This window comes from Micropterus salmoides, unplaced genomic scaffold, assembly GCF_014851395.1.
Source record: "Micropterus salmoides isolate LMB-PRFRI ecotype aquatic unplaced genomic scaffold, ASM1485139v1 Ms_hic_scaffold_12, whole genome shotgun sequence".
In the NCBI taxonomy this organism is placed as follows: Eukaryota; Metazoa; Chordata; class Actinopteri; order Centrarchiformes; family Centrarchidae; genus Micropterus; species Micropterus salmoides.
The window spans coordinates 24,829,620-24,856,346 of NW_024040263.1; the positions used below are offsets into that span (position 1 = coordinate 24,829,620).

Below are 26,727 nucleotides of genomic sequence, written 5' to 3' on the forward strand. Positions count from 1 at the left end.
CTGCTCCGAGTTCCCCCCACCCCTGTTAGCTCATTTTAATGGCACAGACAATTACTGTCCCTCTCACGCTGTCTTTCCATCAGTCCAAATTCATTTCTAAGATGACAATAAAAAAATAAGACAGACTACAAAAGAAACTCTAGAAGATTTTTTCAGTGCAGGGAAGGGAATTCATCAAGGCACCAACTTAGAAATAGCTTCTTTTCATTGGGTGATAGGCAACATCTTCTTGTCTGCCCTCATTTGAATAAAAACAAAATGTGTAACTGGGCATCCTATAAATATGTCACAGCAGCTCTGCATGCAAGATATGCAAAAATTCAAATTCACTGAGAACATGTTTACATAACTCCAGATTGTACATATTAAGAGAAAATAACTTTATATACCTTTTTCTAATAAGTCATAGTAATAAGGGGTTTCTAAGTTGCACCTAATGGCTTTGTTAATATGAATTAATAATTTATTAATGCTTTATAGATACAGCAACAATACATTGATGACATCCCTTTTTGCATTTACAGATAAAGTAATGTCATTAATAAAGTTGCTAATAAAGGGTCAAGAGTTTCTCTCTTTCTAATAAGCCATTGTGTCTGATGTTATAAATGTCCATTTATCATTAATAAACAGTAAAAATTAATCTGAGTAAGTTATTAATAAATGTTAATAAATGAAAATAAAGTAAAAAATAATAAAATCTGCTGTTAAAAATGTTAATCAGTCAGGCTAGATTACCAACTGGGCAAAGCAGGCAACCTGGAGCCCAAGACTCTGAAGGGTCCCAAAAGCCCCAGTTCATTGCACATAAATTAATTTTAGTGATTTGATTAATTGCAAATTAATTATGGACTTTGCATCAGTATGATACAATATCAACTACTGTAGGTCCTACATTGTGAGGTAATCTTGTGGCTCTGTCTTGCAGAGGGGTCCTGGCTCAAAATCTTGTTTCAAGAGCTTTATTGTTTTATACACAATACACATTAAGTTAAGTCCAATTAAATTAGCACAAATTAACAAGAATGAAGTAGTATTATAGCATACTGGTAAGAAGGTGGTAGGTGGGGATTCAGGAAGGGACCAACAGCAAATTTTTATCCCCGTGGCCCCTAACAGGTTAATCCAGCCATAGTAGTAAGTCATTAATAAAGGGTCAAGAATTTCCAATTTTCTATGTGAGTCATCTATAAGTTTAAATGGTAATGCATCTTCAATAAAGGGTTTGCTAATAAGCTGTTAACCAATACATTTTGGTCCAGCTCCAAAGCCATTTTCCAGAAGGTCAGAGGTACCATTTGACCTCTGGACCACTGGAGGAGTGTTCATGATGAGCTAAAGTGCAAAGCAGACAAAGCAAGGACAGACAGCAGTCACAACCTGGCAACCCAAAAGTTGTTCTTATTAAAAAGCATTAGTTAAGAATTAATTAATTTTAGTAAAGCCATTAGTTATAACATATAAACCCTTTATGAAGGGTAACTTAAAGTGTTGCATTGTCAGTTAAATTTGCATCTAAATTTTAAAAATTCATTGTCATTTTATGTATGCCACTAATCCTCCGTGTCGTCCTGCACCAGGAACAAATGGTAACTTTCAGCGATGTTGAATTTGCAAGTCAGCACACAAGGTAAGCTATGGTGTGGTTACAGGCACATTATGTGGTTCACGTTGTTGCAACAAAGCAGCAGTGCATGGTTACAACAGGTGATTGAAGAGTTTCTCTTCTAAAAAGCCACTGAGGTTTGGGCGGTGAGCGACCAGATGACACGGAGAATCACAACATCCCACATTTTCTTTCCACCCAAACACACTCTAGTCTTCCTCTCTGGTTCTGTTTTTTTTCTCTTCCTCTATGGTGTCTACCTTTCCATTGGCTCTGTCTTATGCAAGAGTGTGTATTTTTATGTCTCACATTAGCTAGGGGGAATAATACCTCTCACTGAATGGTAGTCTACTCTGGGGCCTTTTCAGACATTCAGTCACTCCTCTTCTAAGAATAACCAATGCGCTTCTTTGCCAAAAGGTTCCTCTGTGTGATTTCTTTTTCACAGCGTCCAGTGATTGCTTTTTTTGTACCTCATTCGCTGATAGCAGGGCCTTGCATTAGTTAGCAAACTGTGATCCAAATGAGAAAAGCAGCATTGGGAGACTAAGAGAAAAAGCAAAAGACTCGGGATCTGGGGCAAAACCTGGACCTGTGTCAACTCTTCTCAAACTCATTAAGAGGCCAGAAAAGCCGGTCACTAGAGAATCTCAGGAGTGAGCCAGCTGACAGTTAGGTATGTAAAAAACTAGAATAAAAAATGATAGCTTCTGATCGTGTTTCAGAGGAAACTTTCATGTACAGTCTGGATAATTTTAGCCAAACCTGTCTGACAGGACACTTTAACAAAATGTCATTTACGTTTGCAGAGATGGAATTGTTTCTAAATTATAAGTGGCTGTTGTAGACTGTAGTGAAGTGAAAGAGATGTATGGACTGTACAGTACTGGACCAAATGTTCTCACTCAAGTTTTTTAAAGCAGAAAAAACTGCAGGGAAGATACTGTATGTGAGAATAACTAGCTAAGACTAAGAGTAAAATTAAAGGAATAATTCAACATTTTCACGCTAGTGTCTCTTCGCTACTTATGAAGCTACAGCAAGCAGCTGATTAGCTTAGCTAAGCTAGGCATAAAGACTAGAAACAGCTAGCCTGGCTCTGTCTGAAGGTAAAGAAATACCACCAGCAGCTCTAATACTCACTAATTAACACCATGTATCTTTACTTAATCCATACAAAAAACGAGGTGTCAAAACCAAGGTGTATAGATATGAGAGTTTAATGTCGATCTATTCCTTTAAGAACATAGGTCAGATTCAGTAAGGATACCAGTGTGGATTTTTCTGTATCAATACAAGTGGCACTATCAACAAAATTAATACTAATTTCCTCTGTCATAAACTCTTTAGCTATTCACTCACTTCACATGATTGACTGCCCTCAACTAAATAAGAGAAAAACAACACTGATTATATAGAATCACACATTAACAAGCTATGTTTATCTTCAGGCAGCATACTCACAAACACAGGTCGTTTAGTGCACATTCTGTCTAGAGCTGCACAATTAATTGAAATATTATCAAAATCACAATATGGCCAAGTTGCAATATCCAAATCGTAGAGGTTGCAATTTGAGCTGCAGAGATGACCCGAACTACATCTTGTTCGCCACATGTTTGGTACAGACCCTAACAAATGTCACATCATCATGACTTCATAGTTTTTCAGTGAAAATGAAAACTTTGATGCAAAAATGATCATTCCCACTAATCGTGAGTCATACCACAAATTGTAAAATCTGTCAAAATCATCGCAATAGGATTTTTGTACCATATCATGCAACCCTCATTTTGTCTTAAAAAAAGAGATATTTGAATTCTTCTCAAATGTCCCCACTGGCTGTTATTGTCAGCTATCACTGTGGGAAATAGACAGCTTTTTTAGCAATCAAGACCCAGGACTTGTGCCATTGTCTGGTCTTGGCTGACCCAAGGCCATGACAAGAGTAGACAAGGAAGCAAGCTGGCAAGTATCTTAGAGAGATGCAATGAAACTGTGTCTCACTTTCCCGCATGTGAGACTGTCTGAATAGGGAATGTCGACAGATCTGAACATTTTAGTGGATAGAATTGATTCATGTATCTGTATATTTTGCATGAGACAGATATGGCTGGAAAATTAACAATTGAAGGGGTTTCAGAGAGCCGAAGGTTCCACCTGATGACTGAACATTCATGTTCTCTAAAATATAGAGAACAGAAATTTTGATTATTTCCATCAAACCACTGTACTGATAATCAACCCATGATATTCATTCATCCAATTTTAATCAGACATGAGCTATAGTATGCTATGGGACATGAGAAAATAAAAAAATAATAATATGTGTGTTTAACTTTGCTCCAAAAAAATAAAGTTACATTTGAGTTATGCACACTAGAGTGTTAGAGCGGGTTTTAAATATACAGAGACCCACCATCTAGAGGACTCCAGGTGTCCTCTTCTTAATCAAATTCTCTTTCAATGACTCGTGACAGAGCTCATCTGTGGATTCAGACAGTCAAACATGCACTTTTGATGAGTCATTGTGTGGTCTTCATAAAACTCAATCTCTTTAATTACCACGCATGTGGATTTCATATTTGGATGTGTGATCAGTGCTTCATAGGGGTCAAAATATGAAAGAACAAAGTGCTGAATTGTTCCAGGTGGCAAAATCACTTGATGCAGCGTCCCGCTGGAACTAATAAGGCAGGTCCATTTTCACCCTCTAAATCCCCTGCATTGGCTGAAATGACTGATTTACAGCTAGGACATTGACCAAACTCACATAATTATATATATAGTATACTCTGGTAAAGCTGTTCTGTGTGAAAGGTGCAAAAGTTTCCCATACTGTTCATACAGACAATATGGGCCTGCATTTGAGAACACTCACAGGTAAGAGTCAATGTCCAAAAGTTGGTTTTGGCTTGTTAGGATAATAATCTGATGTGAGGCTTGAAGACAGTAAGATTAACACTTCAATTCTGATTTAAAGCGTGCATTTGGACACTGATGTTACCTAAAATGTGTTTCACTCTTGGTGTCAAGAGGACAAGTAATTTGGAAGGAGGTGAAAGATGTTTTTTAGAACCATTTCGTGTGTTCAGCTTTGGCCTGTGCAGTTTCTCTCAGTTTTTCACAATTTGTGAATGACGCTCTCAATGTTTATTTCATCTGTACACACTCAAACAATTGAGAGAATGGGTTGAGCGTAACCTTTGTTTCAGACTTCCATTCATATGTCCTCACTTATTTAAGTTAAATTATCCTTTAAACTCTGGTGCAAATATCACATTACACACCACTACACCAAATAGAAAGACAGCTATTTTATCTTATCTAAGTAAAGACAGAAATGAACACTTTGGCACTGGTGGTAAAATGTTCCATCTTTGGGGTACACATAATCTAGATTAAAATTATACTACTGGTATTTCAAATGCGATACTTCAGTTATATTACAAGCTGTGAGAGAGTGTGACTCTTATCCAAAAATGTACTTGATTTAGAGGGGGAAAAGCTATTTCAAAATCTTTATTTGCTGCTATCTTCTTGTGCTGGATTGAAAAGGCCTTCTACACGATTGATCAAGTTTTAAATTTGTTCCTGACAGGCAGAGTTCTAAGTGTCCCATGTTACAACCGCCCCCTTTCTTCCCTATCAGACGAATGTGTAACAGTCATGTTCCCTTGAAGAAAGCCCTGCCGCTTTGTTGTCAGGAAGAATAATTACAATATAATTGCATGATGTAGTGTATGAAACCATGCTGCGAAAGTAGCAGACCAGGCCCAGGACACACTTTTGACAATCAAACCAGGATTGGGAAACGTTATGGGAGAAGGATTGTGAGTGAGAGAGCATTTGTATCCAAAGAAAAGGCTTTAGATGTTATGTGAAAACCATTTTGTGTCATGTGTTCACATGAAATACATATTACTTACATATGTAGGATGAAAAAGTACATCAAGGTCTGTCCTGAGGGACCACCAAACAACGTCTAACCTGCAGTACATGCCAGGGAATTTTTCCATGTAGACATTTCAGCTTCAGCTGTGATTTTACATGGATGAAGACACAGTAATATCATGACATGTGCATGATTGAGATGAATGTCTATTATTGTGAATAAATGCCTTAAAAACATTCTGGAAGACTGCTGATTAGATTTTTTTGTGAGTGGCTCTAACCTGCATATTAATAAGCTGCTCTATTAATGATTGACTGCAGTTTATATTTTTGTATATGTTGTTACATTTAAAGTATTGATGAATGCTGTGTCTGTAGATGTGTAAGCAAATGGGTGCAGGCAAAGTGTTTTAATAAGTATTCAATTTCAAATTGGCTCCAGCTCGAATGCTCCGCCTGCTCTCGCCGAGGATATTGACTTTCCCGCAAGTTAAAGTATTTAAATGTAGAGGGAGACAGATGCTGTGTGTGGACTGCAGGCGACCACAAGAAATACACGTGTGGGAGGAAGGTTGACGTTGGAGTTGTACAATCTGTGCATCTTAGAGAGGGATAGCTGTAGCACCATTGCTGCAACTGCACGGAAAACAAATAAAGCCAGCGGGATTCATTCAACATTTCTTTAATTGAATCCCCAACTTTTAGCGAAAATGCACAGTGCGCATCTGACCGCTGATGCGCAAAGATCCGTGCGTAAAACTAAAAACAATCGCAATTGATCCGTCATTGAAAGTCAGAGAGGATTTATTTCGACTTGAAACCTTAAGCACGACCTTCATTACTCGGGGAGTGGTTGACACGAAGAGGATTTGATGGAGGTCGTTTGGTGACAGCGACACTTTCTCCGGACTTTCAGTTTGGATTGGCAGCGCCTTTTATTTTACTGTACCAGCAGAGTGGAGTCTGGATCCTGCACCGGCATGGGACCCTGACAGTTTTGGATCTCTTAATTGCCACGGCTATCACCTTCTATGTGTAACAAGAAGGGGATAAAAACGGATCTGAAATCCCCATCAGGAGGAACTTTATTTCCAAGAGCTTCCAGCACCGAATCAGTGGAGTATTCATGAAGCAATATTTGAACTATTACAAGATGAGGCTGAGAACATCGAGGTTAGGTTATCTGTAAGTAAAGAAGTGTCAAGATAATATAGTTGCCTATGGAATTCACTGAATTGGAGCAACAGGTTAGACTTTTTAATTTTCTTTTCTTTTCTTCCCTCAGGTTAATTCAGTTCACGGCGCTTTGCTTTTACGCACAGGTAACTCAGATTTTCACTTCAATAAAATGCATTAATGTTGCGTAAAGTACTATAATTGGGTAGGTAAAAGTTAACGGATATGTAGGCGCCGTGCTTAGCGGCGTATAGTTCAACGTCTCTACATCTGCAATAGGCTGCAATAACAATGAAAACATTTTATTATGAGTGCTATGGCAATTGGCAACAATTCAAACATCTTGAAAAGAGGTAAGCTTCAGCCTAAAAAAGTGATTGTTAAAACACATGTGGATGGAGAACGGCTGAAATGAGAAAAGAAGAAGTCAAGAAGGGGTGAAAGATCATCGGTGGCAAAAAAACAACCCATCAGAGGGAAATGTCACCCCCGAGGGTCCATGAAAGCATCTCCAAAAAGACACTGTGCGTCTACAAATAAATGAAATTAGAAAAATCAGGACGAATTAGGATATTTAAAAGTGATGAATGGCACAGCGAACTGTGGGCCTGGGCCTTGGCTGTTTGACTGGCAAGCTTTACTCTCCTCACAGCTGACTTTTTTTTAGGGTTTCCCCGAGTTGCAGGGTGAAATTAAAAAGTCATTTCGTATTTCATGACATGTGTTTCCTATATCGTCCGACAGAACACTGTGCAGTCTCCTCCAAATTTCAAGCACCATGTTACCGAGCAGAGCCGGCTGTCGGACCGGATGAGCCGCAGGTTGACACGAACCTACCAGCTGTACAGCCGCACCAGCGGGAAGCATGTCCAGGTCCTGGCCAACAAGAGGGTCAACGCCAACGGAGACGACGGAGCGGTGCACGGTAAGAAAAAAAGGGAGCGGAGAATAAGGCCAGCAGAGAGGGATGTGATTTAGAAATGATTATAAGACCTAATAAGTGATTTAGAAATTATTATAAGACCTAATGACACTATTTATATGAACTAAAATCATTTTTCAGTCTCCATTTAACCACTACAATTCTTCCTAGGCAGCAGGACGTTGGCAGTTACGTCAATTTATGAGAGAAATATGAAGACTATCGCGAGAATAGGCCTAGGCCTACGTCATGTTAATTACCCTTTGAACATTTTTGTAAATAGCCTAGCAAAACCCATACGTGAAGTGGCTTGTATAATTACATACTTACACACGGCTATATAATAAATAGCTGTACAAAAGTCCACATATGTTAATCCATTCAGGGAGAGCATTTTTATTGTCTCTGAAATGATTAAGCAAAATTTACTTTCAGTCCCTGGTGTTATGGCCAGATCAATCCAAACAGCTAAACACTAAATGACAGCTAAAGGCCATCGTTTCTTACATTTCAATGCCTTTAAACCTCAGGAAAATGATAAAATAGGAAACATGTTCGTCTTACAAACAGGGGAATTGTTTAAATTCAATGGTGCGCGGGGCAGTGTTGAAAAGCAGTATAAATTATGTCGTTTTTGGCAGCCTGTTGGAAAATGTTTGAGCCAGGAGAAACAGCAGTAGCGATTGTAAACATCGTTAGTGGCATCAGTGTTGCCTATTTTTATGGCCTTATGAAGGTGATTTATTTCTTTAGTGTGTTAGTAGTCCAGAAAGCCCTTGACACCTGTTATGATGGACTTTAGGGAGAGACTTTCTTGTTTACTTCTAGCACGGAAAAAAGGTTAAGGCTTAAATGTAAAGGGAGCAGAATTCCTGTCACCAGAGGATTTTTTGTGTGTCTAGCCATCTTTCCACCACAGCCACCACCATCCATCCACTTCTCAATGCCTGCTTTTTGGAGGCTCATTTTATGAGGAATTTTCATTGCATTGCAACTCAATGTATGACTCAATTTATAAGGAGCGGTGAAGTCAGCATCTTCACTTTATACCTTTTCCTCTCCTTGCCTCTCCTGTGTGCTCTTTTGTCTTTTAAATTTCTCGGCCTACACACACATTCGCACAGAGGGAATGAGACTCAGTCATACACACATGTGCTACACATCCTAAGTGGGTGTCACTCTTGTAACTGGCCCAAATCTGACCGCTGCTCTGTGCTTGTGGCTGTGTCCCTGACCGCAGTATTCTCACTCTCCTTTATCCCCAGTCTGAACTGCATCACAGCACAGCATTTACAGACATTCAGCAACAATCCCGCCGTGCAAAATCACTATCATTTGGTGCTATTTTGGAAGGCTCTCTTGCTTTGTTAAAGGCAGCCACTGGATCATAAAGGGATTAAGAGGGAATTTATATGTCATCTTCATGATTCTGGTTCACTGGTCAGGATCATCACAACGATTTAATGCCATTTAATGATGACACGATGTAATTCAAGTTTATTACAGTGTCTAGCATGCATAAAGAATAGAGCTCATTTTTCTCACACACTGTAACATCATAATCTGCATGCCTGCCCCATGTCAGAACTGTGTCATCTCATTATTGGGGATCCGTTTTGTCTGTGCAGCTAAACTGGAGGTGGAGACGGACTCTTTTGGAAGTCGCATTCGCATTAAAGGGGTGAAGACAGGATACTACATATGTATGAACAAGAGGGGGAAGCTGATCGGCAAGGTAATCTGGAATTCATTGTGTTGTGGCTGCATATGACTGAAGCAACATGTTGAAGTTTGTTTCTTGGAAATGTTATTCCACATTTGAAGCTTATGGCGACACATTCACAGTCAGAACAAATTTGATTTTGAAATTAGGCCCTCTTAAGGTTTTAAAAGGTATTTGATTGTCTGGAAATAAAAAATGACGATGATTCCACTTCCTGGAAATTGTTCAAAATAACCCCCCCCCCCCTTTTTTTCCTTTCCCAGCGGAAAGGACGAGGCAAAGACTGCATCTTCACAGAGATTGTTCTGGAAAACAACTACACAGCACTCCAGAACGCCAAGTACGAAGGCTGGTACATGGCTTTCACACGCAAGGGCCGTCCGAGGAAGGCCTCCAAGACCAAGCAGCACCAGAGGGAGGCCCACTTCATGAAGCGTCTACCCAGGGGGCACTTGCTGAGCGAGAAGAGACCATTTGATGTCCTTCCTCTGGCTGTCCCCATGCACCCTTTCAGCAAGCGGACTAAACATTCCCATCACCAGCGCACAGGGGGCCACTGAGGATTGAAACCACTGAAGGAGAACTGTGGACGAACCAGCACAGAAGAACCACTACAAGAGAAAACAAGTGCTCCCAGAGAAATGAACTTTTACAGTCAAGTGCCCATACACCTTTTGCCTCATTTTGTGGACTTCTTTGTGTAATTCTTTGTACTGGATTGTATGTAACCATTGATTATCTAATCTGCTAGTTATTTCCAATTCAGACAGACTTTAGGACAGATTTTACTTATTAAATCAAGGGTCATTTAAAGTACTGAAGACCTCAACAATATTGTCATGAATGAAAACCTTTTGGTTAGAAGTTCCCCAGCTCAGCAATAAAAGAATGTTTAAAAGAGAAATGAGTACAATGAAGCTAGACACGGCAGCTATATGTGGATTTTCTTGTGGTTACAGCATCTGAGTCTCAGTTGACATGCTATCTTGTCTTTAGGAGGCCATTATATACATATATGAATATATTTTTACTGTAAAAATGTAAATGACGTCAAATGATGGAAATATTTATTGTAGAGTGTATATTAAAACCACTAAAGAATCAGTTCATGAGCTGCTTCTCTTGTGTACTTGTTTTGGGATGGAAAGCTAGCATAGATTGTTGGTTGCCCCCCAAAACTGTTGTTTTTTTTCTCCTTCTTCTTTTTGAAGCTGGAGACCCAGATAACTGAGGGGCAATATCTGTGACAGGCTACTGAATTCAATGTGCTCAGCAAGTGAGACTTGGGCCTGAATGGCCCGAGCTATGCATTAAAAGCGATGAGGTCAGCCCACCATTTTGGCCCAAACAAAGGTTACCACCATGTAGTTGCATTTCTCACGATCGCACACCGTAACCCTCTGATCAAATGGGCCCTTTGTGAAACCTCATATAAAAGGGCATGTTATACAATAGTGGGTTCGAATAATAACACGAGGAGGGGTCAGTTATCAAAAAGAAGCCAGTCACACAGGGAGGGGTGAAGGGTTGGAACGAGGGGGGTTTGCAGAGAGGGAGCGGAGGGGTTGTAGAAAAAGCATCAGGGCCTGTGTGGCAAAATGTGGCATCGGCTGAAAGAGGGGGAATGGCTGGGAAGAGGCATTCGGGAATAAAAGGGAGGTAGAAAAGAAACTCTCTTCCCAGAAGCAGTTGAGCATGACCACCAGAGGCCAAACGACAGGGGAGGAAGAAGACCCTGAACAGAGGGACTCAGCTGCTCTCACAGTGCATGAGCGGGATGTCCAATTTGCTAGTTGGTGTTTGCTGCTGCAGGAATTTGTTTTGACAGCAGCTTGAGCTCTGAAGACTGTAAAGCATAAAAGTAAATTACCACAATTAAGATCTCAGAATGAATATTTGGTATTTAGGACATCTGCTCTACAGAATATACTTCTTGCGTGATTTATTTAAGTGTTATTAAGGGTGCACCTCTTAAAAAACCAAACAGGCAAATGCTACTTAATCAAGTATTTTATAAATGCATTTTTCAAAGTTAAAAAAAAAAATCCATCAAGTCCCTCACAAAAATTTGCAAAACAACAGGACAGGCTGGGTTTACAATGTTTTCTTGTATTCATATTCTTTCCATCTGGAAGAAGACAAAGCACAATAGTGAGAGAGACCTGTGGTTTTGTCTTTGCTCTTTGCACTTGCTCTCCGGGTTTGGACAAGTGGTAAAAAATGCAAGGAATCACAAGGTTTCAACAATCTATATTTAAATGCCATTGTCTCTTTAAAACAACGCTGTTCTTTTTATATCCACTGTCTAAGTATTTCTGACTGGACAGTGTTTGTCTTAATTAAACTTGGTGGAAAAAGCAGACAAATATCCCATTTGAAGCATGTATCTCTATAATTCTTCTTTACATGTCATATACACATAAACTTCTAAAATCCAAACACTTGAAATACTGTCTTTATATTTGTCTTTGTCAGACAATAACATGAAATCCATTTGGAACAAAGCTCTGTAACTGTGGCACCTATTTCTAACTTGGCTCTATGGAGTTTTAGCTAGAGACCACAGAGTCAGAGTGACCCTCTGTAAAGGGAAACAGTAACACTAGCTTGCTCGCTTACCAAAGTTTCAGTAATGGCTTTCAGGGTGGCCCACTACATGCAAGGAACATGAGGGTATTCAGTTAACACAAATGGGATGTGCTCGTAACAGTGACCCCGGAACGAACAGGGATGAGGCATTGTGTGTTTTGAGTGTTTTACAAGGACATCAATGAATGGAGGATGGTAGGTTATGTGACCCCAATCAAAATTGCTCCCTAGTAGGTTTGGTAACAAGTAGCAAAAATAGACACCGTTGTAATATAATTTCAAATCGCTCATGGTTCAGCTACAAAGTTAATAAATATGGTTGTGAGTATCAAATATAAATGGCAGGACCACTTTAAACACTAACAACTCTAATAAAGGGACACCAATTAGAAAACACAATTGGAAGCATTTAACCATTGACAAGGCACTACGCAAAGGTCTTCTTAATGAAGGGATCCACTAAAGACAAATAAAAGAGAGCTTAAATGTGACGGGAAAATGATGCAGTGATGCTCTGCTTTAAATGCAACTTATTCTCTTGCTCCCACAGTCAGAATTCACTGAGTTTTGCAATCGACATCCCCTTCACCAGTCCCCTTCAGTTTCTTCAGCTCCTTCAGTAGCTCCTGTTCAAGGGTTAAGATCTCCTTGGGTTTCTTGTACTAGACAAGAGAGAAGAAAAATAATTACTTCACCATTCTCCTTGCCTCCCTCCTGCAAATCTCTCACTGTCATCATGTCGAAAGAGTGCTGAAAATGTAAGGCAAATATCACAACACTGATATTGTTGTAATGTCAAAAAACTGTGGAGTAAGTGACAGGTGCACAGAGGAAAACCTGGAGGACAAAATCTAAGAAAAAAAAGGCAGGTATCGCATCCTCATAATTTGCATAAAATGCATTAATAAGTTAAACATTTATGGATACAAATATTATTTTAAAAGTATAGTAAGTAATTTTGTATATTGTTTTTATTTATTATTCAGATTGCAGAGATGATACTGTTTGGGTCCCTGCAGTCAACATTCTATTTAAAGCATTAGGTAACAGTAGAGATATAGATTAATTTATTTTAATTGTTTTATAGGACTTACGCTGACAATTAAAGTGTTGTTGGAGTGAGTGAAGCTGATTGCAGAGCTGTCCAATGGCAGCTGACTGCGATCTAAATCAGGAACAACAAACTTCTTATAATACCTGCCAGAGACATAAGACATGGAAAGGATCTCATGAGTTTATCACAGCACTGTATAGACTAATGTATTGTAAACAGTGCCATCTATAGGGAGGACTCATGGATTACAACACACAAGTGTACAACACTTTTTATATACAGTCTATGGTACAACACAGGCATGAAAAGAACCATTGAACCAGAAAAGCATTGTCATTCATATTTACTTTTTGTTTGAGGTTTTTATGATGATGCATCTCTCAGACGGCTCCACAGAAACACTGAAGACATCTTTGTGGTAGGGAAGGTTGCGGATTCTCCACTGAAAGCTGGTCTTTGTGTCTTTGCGCGTGAACACAGGCTGTGGAAACAGAAAAAATCCATTTTACAGACATGACATTTACTAGTGTTTTCCCTAAAACTAAGAGTGATATAAAACAAACAAAAATAGAAAATGAAATTAAGTGGTTCAACTTTAACTCTAAAGTCAAAGAGAACATAGAAGAACTCACATTGGAGCAGCTCTCCTTGATCACCTCCGGATCCAAAGAAGTGACAGGGTCTGCAAGTGGCTCCCCAACCTCTACCTGCCATTGGCCCTGAGCTCCAAGGGGGCTTTTATGACGCCACTTTCGTACTGAAAAGTACCAAACGCTTTATAAGAAACATAAACTTATGCCATTGAAAGTCAAAACGCCAGCAGCTACTTTAGATGCTGCTGTGTAAAACTCAAAACTGTTGCTTACCAGTGAGCTCATCTGTTTTCAAGTCATACTCTTCTGCCATTTCTTTTCCATCTGTAAAGAGGTAGTGGATCTTTCTTTTTCCTGGAGGTGGATTGTGTAAAGATTTATCATACAAAACCAACGCACACACACACACACACAAAACAAACAGAAAACTATAATGTTACCAACTGTAATGTTTCTATTTCTAGTTTAGCAAAAACAAGTCATCTAGCTTCAGTGCTAATCCAGCATTACATGTGATCATACGAGTACAACATTTAATTCATATTTGGTTAAATAAAAACAGCTGTTATGTTAATTTCGGTAAACAGAAAATGGATGGATAAAGGGATCAGACACATCTCACAATTAGTAAGCATTACATGCTTCACATTTAGGACACAGCTTTTCAGAAACTGTATATGCTATATTGGCAACGTGTTGTTGATAAATTATAGATATCTTACTGTTTTTCCAGTGTCTGTTTATAGTAAAACAACGTGTGTAATATGCTTCTGCGTCCGTTGTACCACCTGCCTGTCGCCTAGTAACAATCCTGTTAGCTGGGAAGCTAGCTATGTTGCAATGAGGCGTCATTCTGGCGAGTTGACAGATGCAAAAAAAAAGCAATAAAAGTGTTTTTCTTCTTTTTTAGTTACTCACCATCGTGTATCAAAGCTGTTTTCTTTGACGATTTTAGGATATCAATCCAGCTTTTCACAGCCATGTTTCTAAAGATGTTTCTGGCACGGGGCCACTTCCGGACTCAACCCGTAACCACAGCAACCGAGGTCGATACACACATTAAAAAGGAAAATATTAAGAGAATTGACAAATCATTTTCATCGTAAAATGACTAACAAACAACAAAGTTGTAATATGTAGATTCATTTTAAACAAAACTAAAACAAATAATTGACCCGGAAGTGAAATGTTTGTATTGTATTGTTTTCCGGCGTGCATATGGTTACATTCAGGGCTCTAGTTCCATCCACCAGAACGGGGGTAAGAGCCAAAAAATTACAGTTTAAAGTGTTTTCTGCTTAAAATGTGCAATTATATGGATATGTTTGAATTCTTTAAATATGGAGTAAAATGATAGTTGAAATAGTCTAAATACTGTCTGTTTCAAACCATCATAAGCTAACGTAACGTTAAAAGGTAACATTAACGTTAGTTAACGTTATTCAAGTTAGCTAACACTATGTTGCGGTAAGAAATACTGATTTCTCAGCTTGTGTCTTAACCTATCTTAATTGATCTTGTTGACAACTCACAGCAGCTGTACGATAAATGTACTTTGCTGTTTTGTTCTAACTACGGTAACGTTATTTGATATGACAAGCGTCAATCCAATTGCAGTGGTGGAATGGCACAAAGTATGTTTAGTTCAGTATTGTGGAAAAACTAATTTGAGGTCCTTGTACTTTAGTTTAGTGTGTTGATATTATGCTACATTATAACGTTATTCAAATATTTACTTCACTTCAAAGGTAATTATTGTATTGTTTACTACATTCATATTACAGCTAACGTTACAGTTACTATTAGTTACTTTGAAGATTGATGCTTTCAACATGATCATGTTAACAATATTCATGTGTTGTTAAATAAAAAGATTAATGTCGTTAAAATTAGCTCAAACGACTAGATACAACCTTAACATGCAACTTACACATTAATACATTAGTAAATAAAATAAGCGAATATAACATTTAGTAATATAAGACTGGCTGGGGGCACTCTGTCTTCTGCTTTTACTTTTGATACTTAAGTACATTTAGATGATAATACTTACATACTTAATTACCTTTTTGAATGCATGACTTTAATGTTGTATTTTACAGTGTAATTGCACTGCTATCAAACTGTTACTTTGAAAACCACAGCAGAATCCAAAATAACAAACAAATAGCATCCCAAAAAATGTTTTCCCATTATGTAATACTAAAATCAATTTTCCAGTGTGAACCCACTATATATTATGTTACTCTGACACTATGAGAATAAGTATAGTATAGTGTACCGTTAGTTGTATACACTTTCCAGATTTGTGAATGAGTTTTTCTCTCATTTATAGATAACTTCATTTTGCTTCATATTGCAGGTCACTGGCGCCCCCTTTAAGAGACAAGATGGAGTGTCGTCACGGGATTATGAAAGCATTCCCGAAAGTTAAAAGAGCCAAAGCGTTACACGGAAAGGATGCTCCCCCAGTAAAGAAGAAACCTGATGAATGTGATGTGACAGGTTGGTACTGGTTTTTTTTTTTGCGTGTGTGTGGATGAAAATTTGTGAATAAAAAGAAGAAGCCACAATATGCAACATATTTGCTCAATGTAACGTGTTCCCTTACTTCTGTCCCAGGAAACACTTTTAATGGTGTCACTGTGTACATCCTGCCTGCTGGAATAGGAAATGCCAGATACCAGATCTTCCAAAGACAAATTCAGCAGAATGGAGGACAGACGGAGAGTTCACTGTGTCCCAGTGTCACTCATGTTGTTGTGGATGACAACATGAATATCGACAGGGCTCTGCGCTTACTGAAAGTAGATTACATGCCCTCAGGAGTCCACCTGCTGAAATGTACTTGGTTGAGCCTGTGCATCAGTGAGAAACAAATGCTGGATGTTGACAGCTACAGCCTTCTTCTACCCAAGAGGTTCATGACCTAATAGTACTTTTTAGAATGCTAATTTCTGGAAGATGTCGTTAATCTCATGATGTTACCAGTTTATCTATGCTTGTCAATACACTACATAGGAGCAAGCCATGGTGAATGCAAATCAACTTTTCACTTCACTTCATCTTCACTTCACGTCACTTCACTTCATCACTTTTGCCACTTCAAAGTATTTACAAAACTGCATACATTGAGACAACAGATATATAGTAGAAAATTCAATGAGTCGTCGCTCTTATCACATCTCTTAATGTTCTCTCTACTTAGGGAATCTGAAACACGTCATGAAAATATTAAAGAAGAGTTGCCAAATGTCAAGCCATCTGTGCAGCCAGTGTCGGATCAAAACAATCAAGAGGAGACCATAGACATGGTAGGTTTCCAGGTCATGTGTAGAAAACACAGTTTTACAGGTTTCTTATGAAGTAAGTCTTTCAGTCATTTATCATTTTAGGGAATTTGGGACAGAAGCTAGACCTTAAACACATCAAAAGTCAGTGTGTGTTGGATTGTTATTATAGCTTTACATTACATTTTACTCTCAGACAGTCCCAGACACCAAAGAGGAAGTGCAAGGAGAGGAAGACGGGGTCTCTCAGAGTGATCTGGAAGCACTCATCACTGGCCAGCACCCCAAAGAGGAGACTCCCGGCCCCAGTCTTGATCCTGGTCCAGACTCAGCAGCTCAGAAGCTGGTCTCAGGGAAGTGGGTCTGTGCCCAGTCCTCTCAATCCAAAAATCACAACTTCAACAAGCACATCACAGACAAACTAGAAGTCCTGGCAAAGGCGTACACACACCAGGGGGACAAGTGGAGGGCACTGGGCTACTCTAAAGCTATAAACGCACTGAAGAGTTACCATAAGCCTATTACATCATATCAGGTAACCTATAGCAGATGCTTTTAATATTATGTTGTTGGTAGTGGCATGTAGTTTTTGTTGTAAAAAAGGTAAATACACAGTTTATTTAAAGTCCACGATACGGGGATTATTTTGCGTATATTCCTGTCTTTAACAGGCTTTTTTTCGTTTGTTTTAGGAGGCTTGTCAGATCCCAGGAATTGGAAAACGCATGGCCGACAAAATTGATGAGATCATGGAAAGCGGCCACCTGCGAAAGCTAGATCACATTGGAGAGGCTGTGCCTGTGTTGGAGCTCTTTAGTAACATCTGGGGTGCAGGAGTTAAAACTGCACAGTTGTGGTACCAACAGGTAAGGCATACACACACGTTGAATTAAAATAATGCCGACATACTTGAAGTTTTATTTACCCATATGCTATTCACATCAATGTACAGTTTACAACACGGTGACAAGATATCTACTTGTAGTAAAAGATATGTAAGACAATAGAAATACAGTCCAGATTAACATTCTGGTTTACAGACTGACTGATAAGATAGCTGGGTCGTTATATTACCGATATTAGCTTATTTCCTATAAATTGGTATTTGCATAAGTAACAAGAAATGGCAGTGCAGAAAGGCCAAAGATATGTTTGAGGCATAAGAAATGGTGTTTCCAATAAATAATTTGTCCACCAGAGAGCACTGACATATATTTTTAAATTATAAAATGTCCCACTCCGTACTAACCCTAACCCTAACGCTTTAAAAATCAAATTTAAGAGATCCTTTTCTAAAATATTTGTTTACAGATGTTAAAATGGTTAGATCATTATTGGATTATCTAAGCTCTAAAATATTTCTGCATTGTCCTCAAAAATCCAGTATCTGTCGGGCTATGGGTCCCTTTTACTTAGGAGCTTCTTCATTGGGGGCTTTTATTGCTTGGTAATACTGTGCTTTATGAAAAGATAACAGAAATAAAAAACGAGTTGTGTGATCTTCATCAGAACCTTAAGGAATAGAAATTAAGCTGTGGGCTATATATTCAATCCTAATTAAATTAATAATTATGGCAAGAAGGAAATGGGAGGCAATGTTTAATAAATAACATTCTGTAGTCTTTGAAGATTTTCTTAAAATGTTATTCTCTTTTAGGGATTTCGCACATTGGAGGATATCCGCACAAAAGCTCACCTGAGCAACACTCAGAAAATAGGACTCAAGCACTACAATGACTTTCTAGACCGAATGCCTAGAGAAGAAGCAGCAGCCATAGAGAAAGTGGTAATGCATCTTCATTTGTCGCAGTATCTATATGTATCATTCTGTGATGACGACTGAAACATGTTTAGTCAAGTTTTGAGGTGAGACATTTTTGAAAAAGATTCCCCAGTACCCCTCAAACATTTGGAAGCGGAAGGCTTGAAGTAGGAAAAGGTTTGTGTCAGCTTTCCTTGACTGCTTGATAATGGGAAAACCATACTGTGTTCTCACAAAGTGGAGCATCCCAAAGGGGAAAACTAACTCTTGAAACTTGCTGCATCTTGAGTTAGCCAGATACCTGTTCACTCCAGAGCGAGAATAACGCTAGTTGTTTTCATATTGTATTACTTGGATTTTCTTTTTCCTCCAACGCTGCCAAATAGTAAGTACACATGAGATAGATGAAGAAAGCATGTGTACTCCCTCAGGCTTGTCAAAAATAATATGTGATGCTTTAGCAAAACTACCTCCCAGTATTTGGCTGGAAACAGAGACCCTTTGGCACTCTGTGGCACCCTGTGGCACGCTGGGGCATCCAGTGGCACCCTGTGACAGCTAGTTGGCACTCTGTGATAGCTAGTGGCACCCTGTAGCACCCTGTGGCAGCTAGTGGCAGCCTGTGGCACTCTGTGGCAGCTAGTGGCAGCCTGTGGCACTCTGTGACAGCTAGTGGCACCCTGTGGCACTCTGTGACAGCTAGTGGCACCCTGTGGCACTCTGTGACAGCTAGTTGGCACTCTGTGGCAGCTAGTGGCAGCTAGTGGCACCCTGTAGCACCCTGTGGCAGCTAGTGGCAGCTAGTGGCACCCTGTGGCAGCTAGTGGCACCCTGTGGCAGCTAGTGGCACCCTGTGGCACTCTGTGACAGCTAGTTGGCACTCTGTGGCAGCTAGTGGCAGCTAGTGGCACCCTGTAGCACCCTGTGGCAGCTAGTGGCAGCTAGTGGCACCCTGTGGCAGCTAGTGGCACCCTGTGGCAGCTAGTGGCACCCTGTGGCACTCTGTGACAGCTAGTTGGCACTCTGTGGCAGCTAGTGGCAGCTAGTGGCACCCTGTAGCACCCTGTGGCAGCTAGTGGCAGCTAGTGGCACCCTGTAGCACCCTGTGGCAGCTAGTGGCACCCTGTGGCACTCTGTGACAGCTAGTGGCACCCTGTAGCACCCTGTGGCAGCTAGTAGCACCCTGTGGCAGCTAGTGGCACCCTGTGGCACTCTGTGACAGCTAGTGGCACCCTGTGGCACTCTGTGACAGCTAGTGGCACCCTGTAGCACTCTGTGACAGCTAGTGGCCATCCTTGGCAGGTAGTGGCATGCTATAGCACCCTGTGGCACTCTGTGACAGCTAGTGACAGCTAGTGGCACCCTGTGGCACTCTGTGGCAGCTAGTGGCACCCTGTGGCACTCTGTGGCAGCTAGTGGCACCCTGTAGCACCCTGTGGCAGCTAGTGGCACCCTGTAGCACTCTGTGGTAGCCAGGGTGGCAGTCTGTGGCAGCTAGTGGCACCCTGTGGCACTCTGTGACAGCTAGTGGCACCCTGTAGCACCCTGTGGCAGCTAGTGGCACCCTGTAGCACTCTGTGGTAGCCAGGGTGGCAGTCTGTGGCAGCTAGTGGCACCCTGTAACACCCTGTGGCAGCTAGTGGCACCCTGTAGCACCCTGTGGCAACTAGTGGCACCCTGTAACACCCTGTGGCAGCTAGTGGCACCCTGTAGCACTCTGTGGTAGCCAGGGTGGCAGTCTGTGGCAGCTAGTGGCCATCCTTGGCAGGTAGTGGCACCCTATAGCACCCTGTAGCACTCTGTGACAGCTAGTGGCACCCTGTAGCAGTCTGTGGCAGCTAGTGGCACCCTGTAGCACTCTGTGACAGCTAGTGGCACCCTGTAGCACCCTGTGGCAGCCAGGGTGGCACCCTGTTGCACTCTGTGGTAGCTAGAGGCACCCCGTGGCACTCTGTGGCAACTAGTGGCACCCTGTTGCACTCTGTGGTAGCTAGTGGCACCCTGTGGCACTCTGTGGCAACTAGTGGCACCCTGTAGCACCCTGTGGCAGCCAGGGTGGCACCCTGTTGCACTCTGTGGTAGCTAGAGGCACCCCGTGGCACTCTGTGGCAACTAGTGGCACCCTGTTGCACTCTGTGGTAGCTAGAGGCACCCTGTGGCACTCTGTGGCAACTAGTGGCACCCTCTGGCAGCTAGTGGCACCCTGTTGCACTCTGTGGCAACTAGTGGCACCCTGTTGCACTCTGTGGCAACTAGTGGCACCCTGTAGCACTCTGTGGCAGCTAGTAGCACCCTGTGGCAGCTAGTGGCACCCTGTGGCACTCTGTGACAGCTAGTGGCACCCTGTGGCACTCTGTGACAGCTAGTGGCACCCTGTAGCACTCTGTGACAGCTAGTGACAGCTAGTGGCACCCTGTGGCACTCTGTGGCAGCTAGTGGCACCCTGTGGCACTCTGTGACAGCTAGTGGCACCCTGTAGCACCCTGTGGCAGCTAGTGGCACCCTGTAGCACTCTGTGGTAGCCAGGGTGGCAGTCTGTGGCAGCTAGTGGCACCCTGTAACACCCTGTGGCAGCTAGTGGCACCCTGTAGCACCCTGTGGCAACTAGTGGCACCCTGTAACACCCTGTGGCAGCTAGTGGCACCCTGTAGCACTCTGTGGTAGCCAGGGTGGCAGTCTGTGGCAGCTAGTGGCACCCTGTGGCACTCTGTGACAGCTAGTGGCACCCTGTAGCACTCTGTGACAGCTAGTGGCCATCCTTGGCAGGTAGTGGCATGCTATAGCACCCTGTGGCACTCTGTGACAGCTAGTGACAGCTAGTGGCACCCTGTGGCACTCTGTGGCAGCTAGTGGCACCCTGTGGCACTCTGTGACAGCTAGTGGCACCCTGTAGCACCCTGTGGCAGCTAGTGGCACCCTGTAGCACTCTGTGGTAGCCAGGGTGGCAGTCTGTGGCAGCTAGTGGCACCCTGTAACACCCTGTGGCAGCTAGTGGCACCCTGTAGCACCCTGTGGCAACTAGTGGCACCCTGTAACACCCTGTGGCAGCTAGTGGCACCCTGTAGCACTCTGTGGTAGCCAGGGTGGCAGTCTGTGGCAGCTAGTGGCCATCCTTGGCAGGTAGTGGCACCCTATAGCACCCTGTAGCACTCTGTGACAGCTAGTGGCACCCTGTAGCACCCTGTGGCAGCCAGGGTGGCACCCTGTTGCACTCTGTGGTAGCTAGAGGCACCCCGTGGCACTCTGTGGCAACTAGTGGCACCCTGTTGCACTCTGTGGTAGCTAGTGGCACCCTGTGGCACTCTGTGGCAACTAGTGGCACCCTGTTGCACTCTGTGGTAGCTAGAGGCACCCTGTGGCACTCTGTGGCAACTAGTGGCACCCTCTGGCAGCTAGTGGCACCCTGTTGCACTCTGTGGCAACTAGTGGCACCCTGTTGCACTCTGTGGCAACTAGTGGCACCCTGTTGCACTCTGTGGTAGCTAGAGGCACCCTGTGGCACTCTGTGGCAACTAGTGGCACCCTATGGTAGCTAGTGGCACCCTGTGGCACTCTGTGGCAACTAGTGGCACCCTGTTGCACTCTGTGGTAGCTAGAGGCACCCTGTGGCAGCTAGTGGCACCCTGTTGCACTCTATGGTAGCTAGTGGTACCCTGTTGCACTCTGTGGCAACCAGTGGCACCCTCTGGCAGCTAGTGGCACCCTGTGGCACTCTGTGGCAACCAGTGGCACCCTCTGGCAGCTAGTGGCAACCAGTGGCACCCTCTGGCAGCTAGTGGCACCCTGTTGCACTCTGTGGTAGCTAGTGGCACCCTGTGGCACTAGGTGGCAACTAGTGGCACCCTGTTGCACTCTGTGGCAGCTAGTGGCACCCTGTTGCACTCTGTGACAGCTAGTTGGCACTCTGTGGCAACTAGTGGCACCCTGTTGCACTCTGTGACAGCTAGTTGGCACTCTGTGGCAACCAGTGGCACCCTCTTGCAGCTAGTGGCACCCTGTTGCACTCTGTGGCACCTTGTGGCAGTCTGGTGGCTAGTGGCAAATATTAAGATAGTGGCACCCTCTGGCAGCTAGTGGCACCCTGTGGCACTAGGTGGCAACTACTGGCACCCTGTTGCACTCTGTGGTAGCTAGTGGCACCCTGTGGCACCCTCTGGCAGCTAGTGGCACCCTGTTGCACTCTATGGTAGCTAGTGGCACCCTGTGGCACTAGGTGGCAACTACTGGCACCCTGTTGCACTCTGTGGTAGCTAGAGGCACCCTGTGGCACCCTCTGGCAGCTAGTGGCACCCTGTTGCACTCTGTGACAGCTAGTGGCACCCTGTAGCACCCTGTGGCAGCCAGGGTGGCACCCTGTTGCACTCTGTGGTAGCTAGAGGCACCCCGTGGCACTCTGTGGCAACTAGTGGCACCCTGTTGCACTCTGTGGTAGCTAGTGGCACCCTGTGGCACTCTGTGGCAACTAGTGGCACCCTGTTGCACTCTGTGGTAGCTAGAGGCACCCTGTGGCACTCTGTGGCAACTAGTGGCACCCTCTGGCAGCTAGTGGCACCCTGTTGCACTCTGTGGCAACTAGTGGCACCCTGTTGCACTCTGTGGCAACTAGTGGCACCCTGTTGCACTCTGTGGTAGCTAGAGGCACCCTGTGGCACTCTGTGGCAACTAGTGGCACCCTGTTGCACTCTATGGTAGCTAGTGGCACCCTGTGGCACTCTGTGGCAACTAGTGGCACCCTGTTGCACTCTGTGGTAGCTAGAGGCACCCTGTGGCAGCTAGTGGCACCCTGTTGCACTCTATGGTAGCTAGTGGTACCCTGTTGCACTCTGTGGCAACCAGTGGCACCCTCTGGCAGCTAGTGGCAACCAGTGGCACCCTCTGGCAGCTAGTGGCACCCTGTTGCACTCTGTGGTAGCTAGTGGCACCCTGTGGCACTAGGTGGCAACTAGTGGCACCCTGTTGCACTCTGTGGCAGCTAGTGGCACCCTGTTGCACTCTGTGACAGCTAGTTGGCACTCTGTGGCAACTAGTGGCACCCTGTTGCACTCTGTGACAGCTAGTTGGCACTCTGTGGCAACCAGTGGCACCCTCTTGCAGCTAGTGGCACCCTGTTGCACTCTGTGGCACCTTGTGGCAGTCTGGTGGCTAGTGGCAAATATTAAGATAGTGGCACCCTCTGGCAGCTAGTGGCACCCTGTGGCACTAGGTGGCAACTACTGGCACCCTGTTGCACTCTGTGGTAGCTAGTGGCACCCTGTGGCACCCTCTGGCAGCTAGTGGCACCCTGTTGCACTCTATGGTAGCTAGTGGCACCCTGTGGCACTAGGTGGCAACTACTGGCACCCTGTTGCACTCTGTGGTAGCTAGAGGCACCCTGTGGCACCCTCTGGCAGCTAGTGGCACCCTGTTGCACTCTATGGTAGCTAGTGGCACCCTGTGGCACCCTCTGGCAGCTAGTGGCACCCTGTTGCACTCTATGGTAGCTAGTGGCACCCTGTGGCACTAGGTGGCAACTACTGGCACCCTGTTGCACTCTGTGGTAGCTAGTGGCACCCTGTGGCACCCTCTGGCAGCTAGTGGCACCCTGTTGCACTCTATGGTAGCTAGTGGCACCCTGTGGCACTAGGTGGCAACTACTGGCACCCTGTTGCACTCTGTGGGAGCTAGTGGCACCCTGTGGCACCCTCTGGCAGCTAGTGGCACCCTGTTGCACTCTATGGTAGCTAGTGGTACCCTGTGGCACTCTATGGTAGCTAGTGGTACCCTGTTGCACTCTGTGGCAACTAGTGGCACCCTGTGGCACTCTATGGTAGCTAGTGGTACCCTGTGGCACTCTATGGTAGCTAGTGGTACCCTGTGGCACTCTATGGTAGCTAGTGGTACCCTGTTGCACTCTGTGGCAACTAGTGGCACCCTGTGGCACTCTGCGGCAACTAGTGGCACCCTCTGGCAGCTAGTGGCACCCTGTAGCACTCTGTGACAGCTAGTGGCACCCTGTTGCACTCTGTGACAGCTAGTTGGCACTCTGTGGCACTAGTGGCACCCTCTTGCAGCTAGTGGCACCCTGTTGCACTCTGTGGCACCTTGTGGCAGTCTGGTGGCTAGTGGCAAATATTAAGATGTTTCTACAATTGTGTTTTTTATTAAATATTGTCATATTTACAGCACTCAGTGTCCATTATCACTCTGCTGCTGCTTAGATGTTACAAAGAAGTGAAAATCAAACACAAAACTGTAAAAAAAATATTACCATATTACCAGATTTTTCAGTATCATACTTTTTAAAAAAAATATTTTTATATATATAAATTTTATTTTATAAAGAAAAATTGAGGATTTGTTTTTCATTATTGCAAATGAACAAACAAGAGAACATACAGAGTAAACAATGTGCTTTTTTATATTATTGAGAAGCCAAAGATTTCACTCAACATCACTGAAGGATGGACGATAGCCTCTATTTTATGTCTTTTTTGGGGGTGGGGGTATGTGCAGGTGAGGGATGCTACCCAGGCCATAGACCCACAGCTGGTGGCGATGGCATGTGGCTCCTACCGACGGAGAAAGGCCACATGTGGAGATGTTGACGTACTTATAACTCATCCTGATGGCAAGTCCCACAAGGGCGTTTTCAGCAAAGTACTGCAGAGCCTCCATGACAGTGGTAAGGTCCATCTTTCTTTGTAGGGGCTAAGGATTTCCCCACATCTTATTCAGAGGTTTGTTTTCCTTCAGAGAAACTGAAAAACCCAACTGTTTATTTCTAAGGGTTTTTGACGGATGATCTGGTGAGCCACGAGGAGAATGGAGAGCAGAAGAAATACATGGGTGTGTGCCGTTTGCCAGGACCCGGCCACCGCCATCGCAGGCTGGACATCATTGTAGTGCCCTACAATGAGTTTGCCTGTGCTCTCATGTATTTCACCGGGTCGGCACACTTCAACCGCTCAATGAGAGCCCTGGCAAAGACAAAAAACATGAGTTTATCAGAGCACTCATTGAACAAAGATGTGGTGCGCCATGGTAACTTGAAGATGTATGGCGGCACTCCACTTTCTACACTGACAGAGGAGGATGTTTTTAGTCTTTTAGGCATACCGTACAGGCAGGCTCATGAAAGGGACTGGTGATGATTTGCTAGTCAACAAGCCAGTCACAATGCCTTGTCTGGCTTTATGATAAATCATGATGATTGATGGATAATGACAATGGAATCTGCCTGAATAACTTATTTTAATGATGTTTTACTGCTTCACAACTCATGTAAGATCCCTGTTTGACTTGAATGCTAATTTTACTCCACAGATTAAAGGATTGAGTTCATTCAAGTCTCAAAACCAACACTTCTTCTTACTTAACCCTAATGGTATCTGTCCCTCCAGATTGTTTAAGTGGTATGTGCCGAGGTTTTGAGATGTCCATCTCTAAAACTTTAACTACCACCCCAGTACAATACAATAAATGGAATTTTGTTGTACAGTCCACAGCCTTTAAAAATTACAATTGTTATTTTGTACGGATGGTTTCTTCAGCAGAAAGTAGATGGATTAAGATGAGTAACTACGAACATTGTTAAGTTGTACAAATGTCCATTATACAGTGCTGGCAGCAAAAGTTTCAAATGTGAATATCTCTAAACAGTTAAATCCAAAATTATCTTCAGGACTAGATCCCACTAGAATTAAGTGGAAAGGTGTGTGATTTTGCACGCTGAGTGAACTGGCCTAAAGACATTTTATATAGGAGAGCCTTGACACCGTATTTTATTAAAGATGAGTAATATGAATAAAACATACTGAAGGGTAATAGCAGATGTCTTCCTGTGTCTTCCTTAATTATCTCAGAACTGCACATTAGTTGACTTTGGGCTGTTTTATGTTTACAAGCTTTAGTCGGAATTGAGAAGACAGTTTGCGGTCTGTGAAGATTCTCAGTTATCCAGGTCATAGTTATCCAAGGATACCTGAAGACGTTTTGCATCTCATCCAAGAGGCATCTTCAGTTCTGACTTCTATTTGCAGTGTGAGCTGACTTGCTGGGTATGAATTTGACTGGCCTTTGGTACAATGTGGAACCTTCCTCCCATGAGGGTGCACTTTGAATGCGGTCTAATAAGGGTGG

General features: G+C 43.1%; 3 protein-coding genes across 5 annotated transcripts; 2 read left to right on the forward strand and 1 right to left on the reverse strand.

Moving 5' to 3' along the window:
• Positions 1-6,142: 6,142 nt before the first annotated feature.
• On the forward strand, positions 6,143-10,425 carry fgf8b (fibroblast growth factor 8 b). The gene is made up of 5 exons (XM_038712692.1): positions 6,143-6,685; positions 6,786-6,822; positions 7,421-7,601; positions 9,227-9,333; positions 9,585-10,425. The coding sequence occupies exons 1-5, from the start codon at positions 6,627-6,629 to the stop codon at positions 9,879-9,881; spliced, it is 681 nt and encodes a 226-aa protein (XP_038568620.1). The 5' UTR covers positions 6,143-6,626; the 3' UTR covers positions 9,882-10,425.
• Positions 10,426-11,315: 890 nt separating this feature from the next.
• dpcd (deleted in primary ciliary dyskinesia homolog (mouse)) lies at positions 11,316-14,602 on the reverse strand. 2 transcript variants are annotated; one of them, XM_038714191.1, is made up of 6 exons: positions 14,476-14,602; positions 13,831-13,911; positions 13,597-13,721; positions 13,312-13,445; positions 13,005-13,107; positions 11,316-12,572 (listed from the first exon to the last, which is right to left on the reverse strand). In XM_038714191.1, exons 1-6 carry the CDS (start codon positions 14,537-14,539, stop codon positions 12,468-12,470), a joined length of 612 nt encoding a protein of 203 aa, XP_038570119.1. In that variant the 5' UTR covers positions 14,540-14,602; the 3' UTR covers positions 11,316-12,467. The 2 variants fall into 2 exon arrangements, with proteins under 2 accessions (XP_038570119.1, XP_038570118.1); XM_038714190.1 differs by lacking the exon at positions 14,476-14,602 and adding an exon at positions 14,280-14,424.
• Positions 14,603-14,729: 127 nt separating this feature from the next.
• poll (polymerase (DNA directed), lambda) lies at positions 14,730-26,103 on the forward strand. Of its 2 annotated transcripts, none has more exons than XM_038714188.1 (9): positions 14,730-14,817; positions 15,920-16,062; positions 16,180-16,477; positions 16,766-16,871; positions 17,044-17,382; positions 17,540-17,713; positions 18,505-18,633; positions 25,102-25,270; positions 25,375-26,103. In XM_038714188.1, exons 2-9 carry the CDS (start codon positions 15,948-15,950, stop codon positions 25,734-25,736), a joined length of 1,692 nt encoding a protein of 563 aa, XP_038570116.1. In that variant the 5' UTR covers positions 14,730-14,817; positions 15,920-15,947; the 3' UTR covers positions 25,737-26,103. The 2 variants fall into 2 exon arrangements, with proteins under 2 accessions (XP_038570116.1, XP_038570117.1); XM_038714189.1 differs by having other exon boundaries at positions 17,044-17,208.
• Positions 26,104-26,727: the final 624 nt, after the last annotated feature.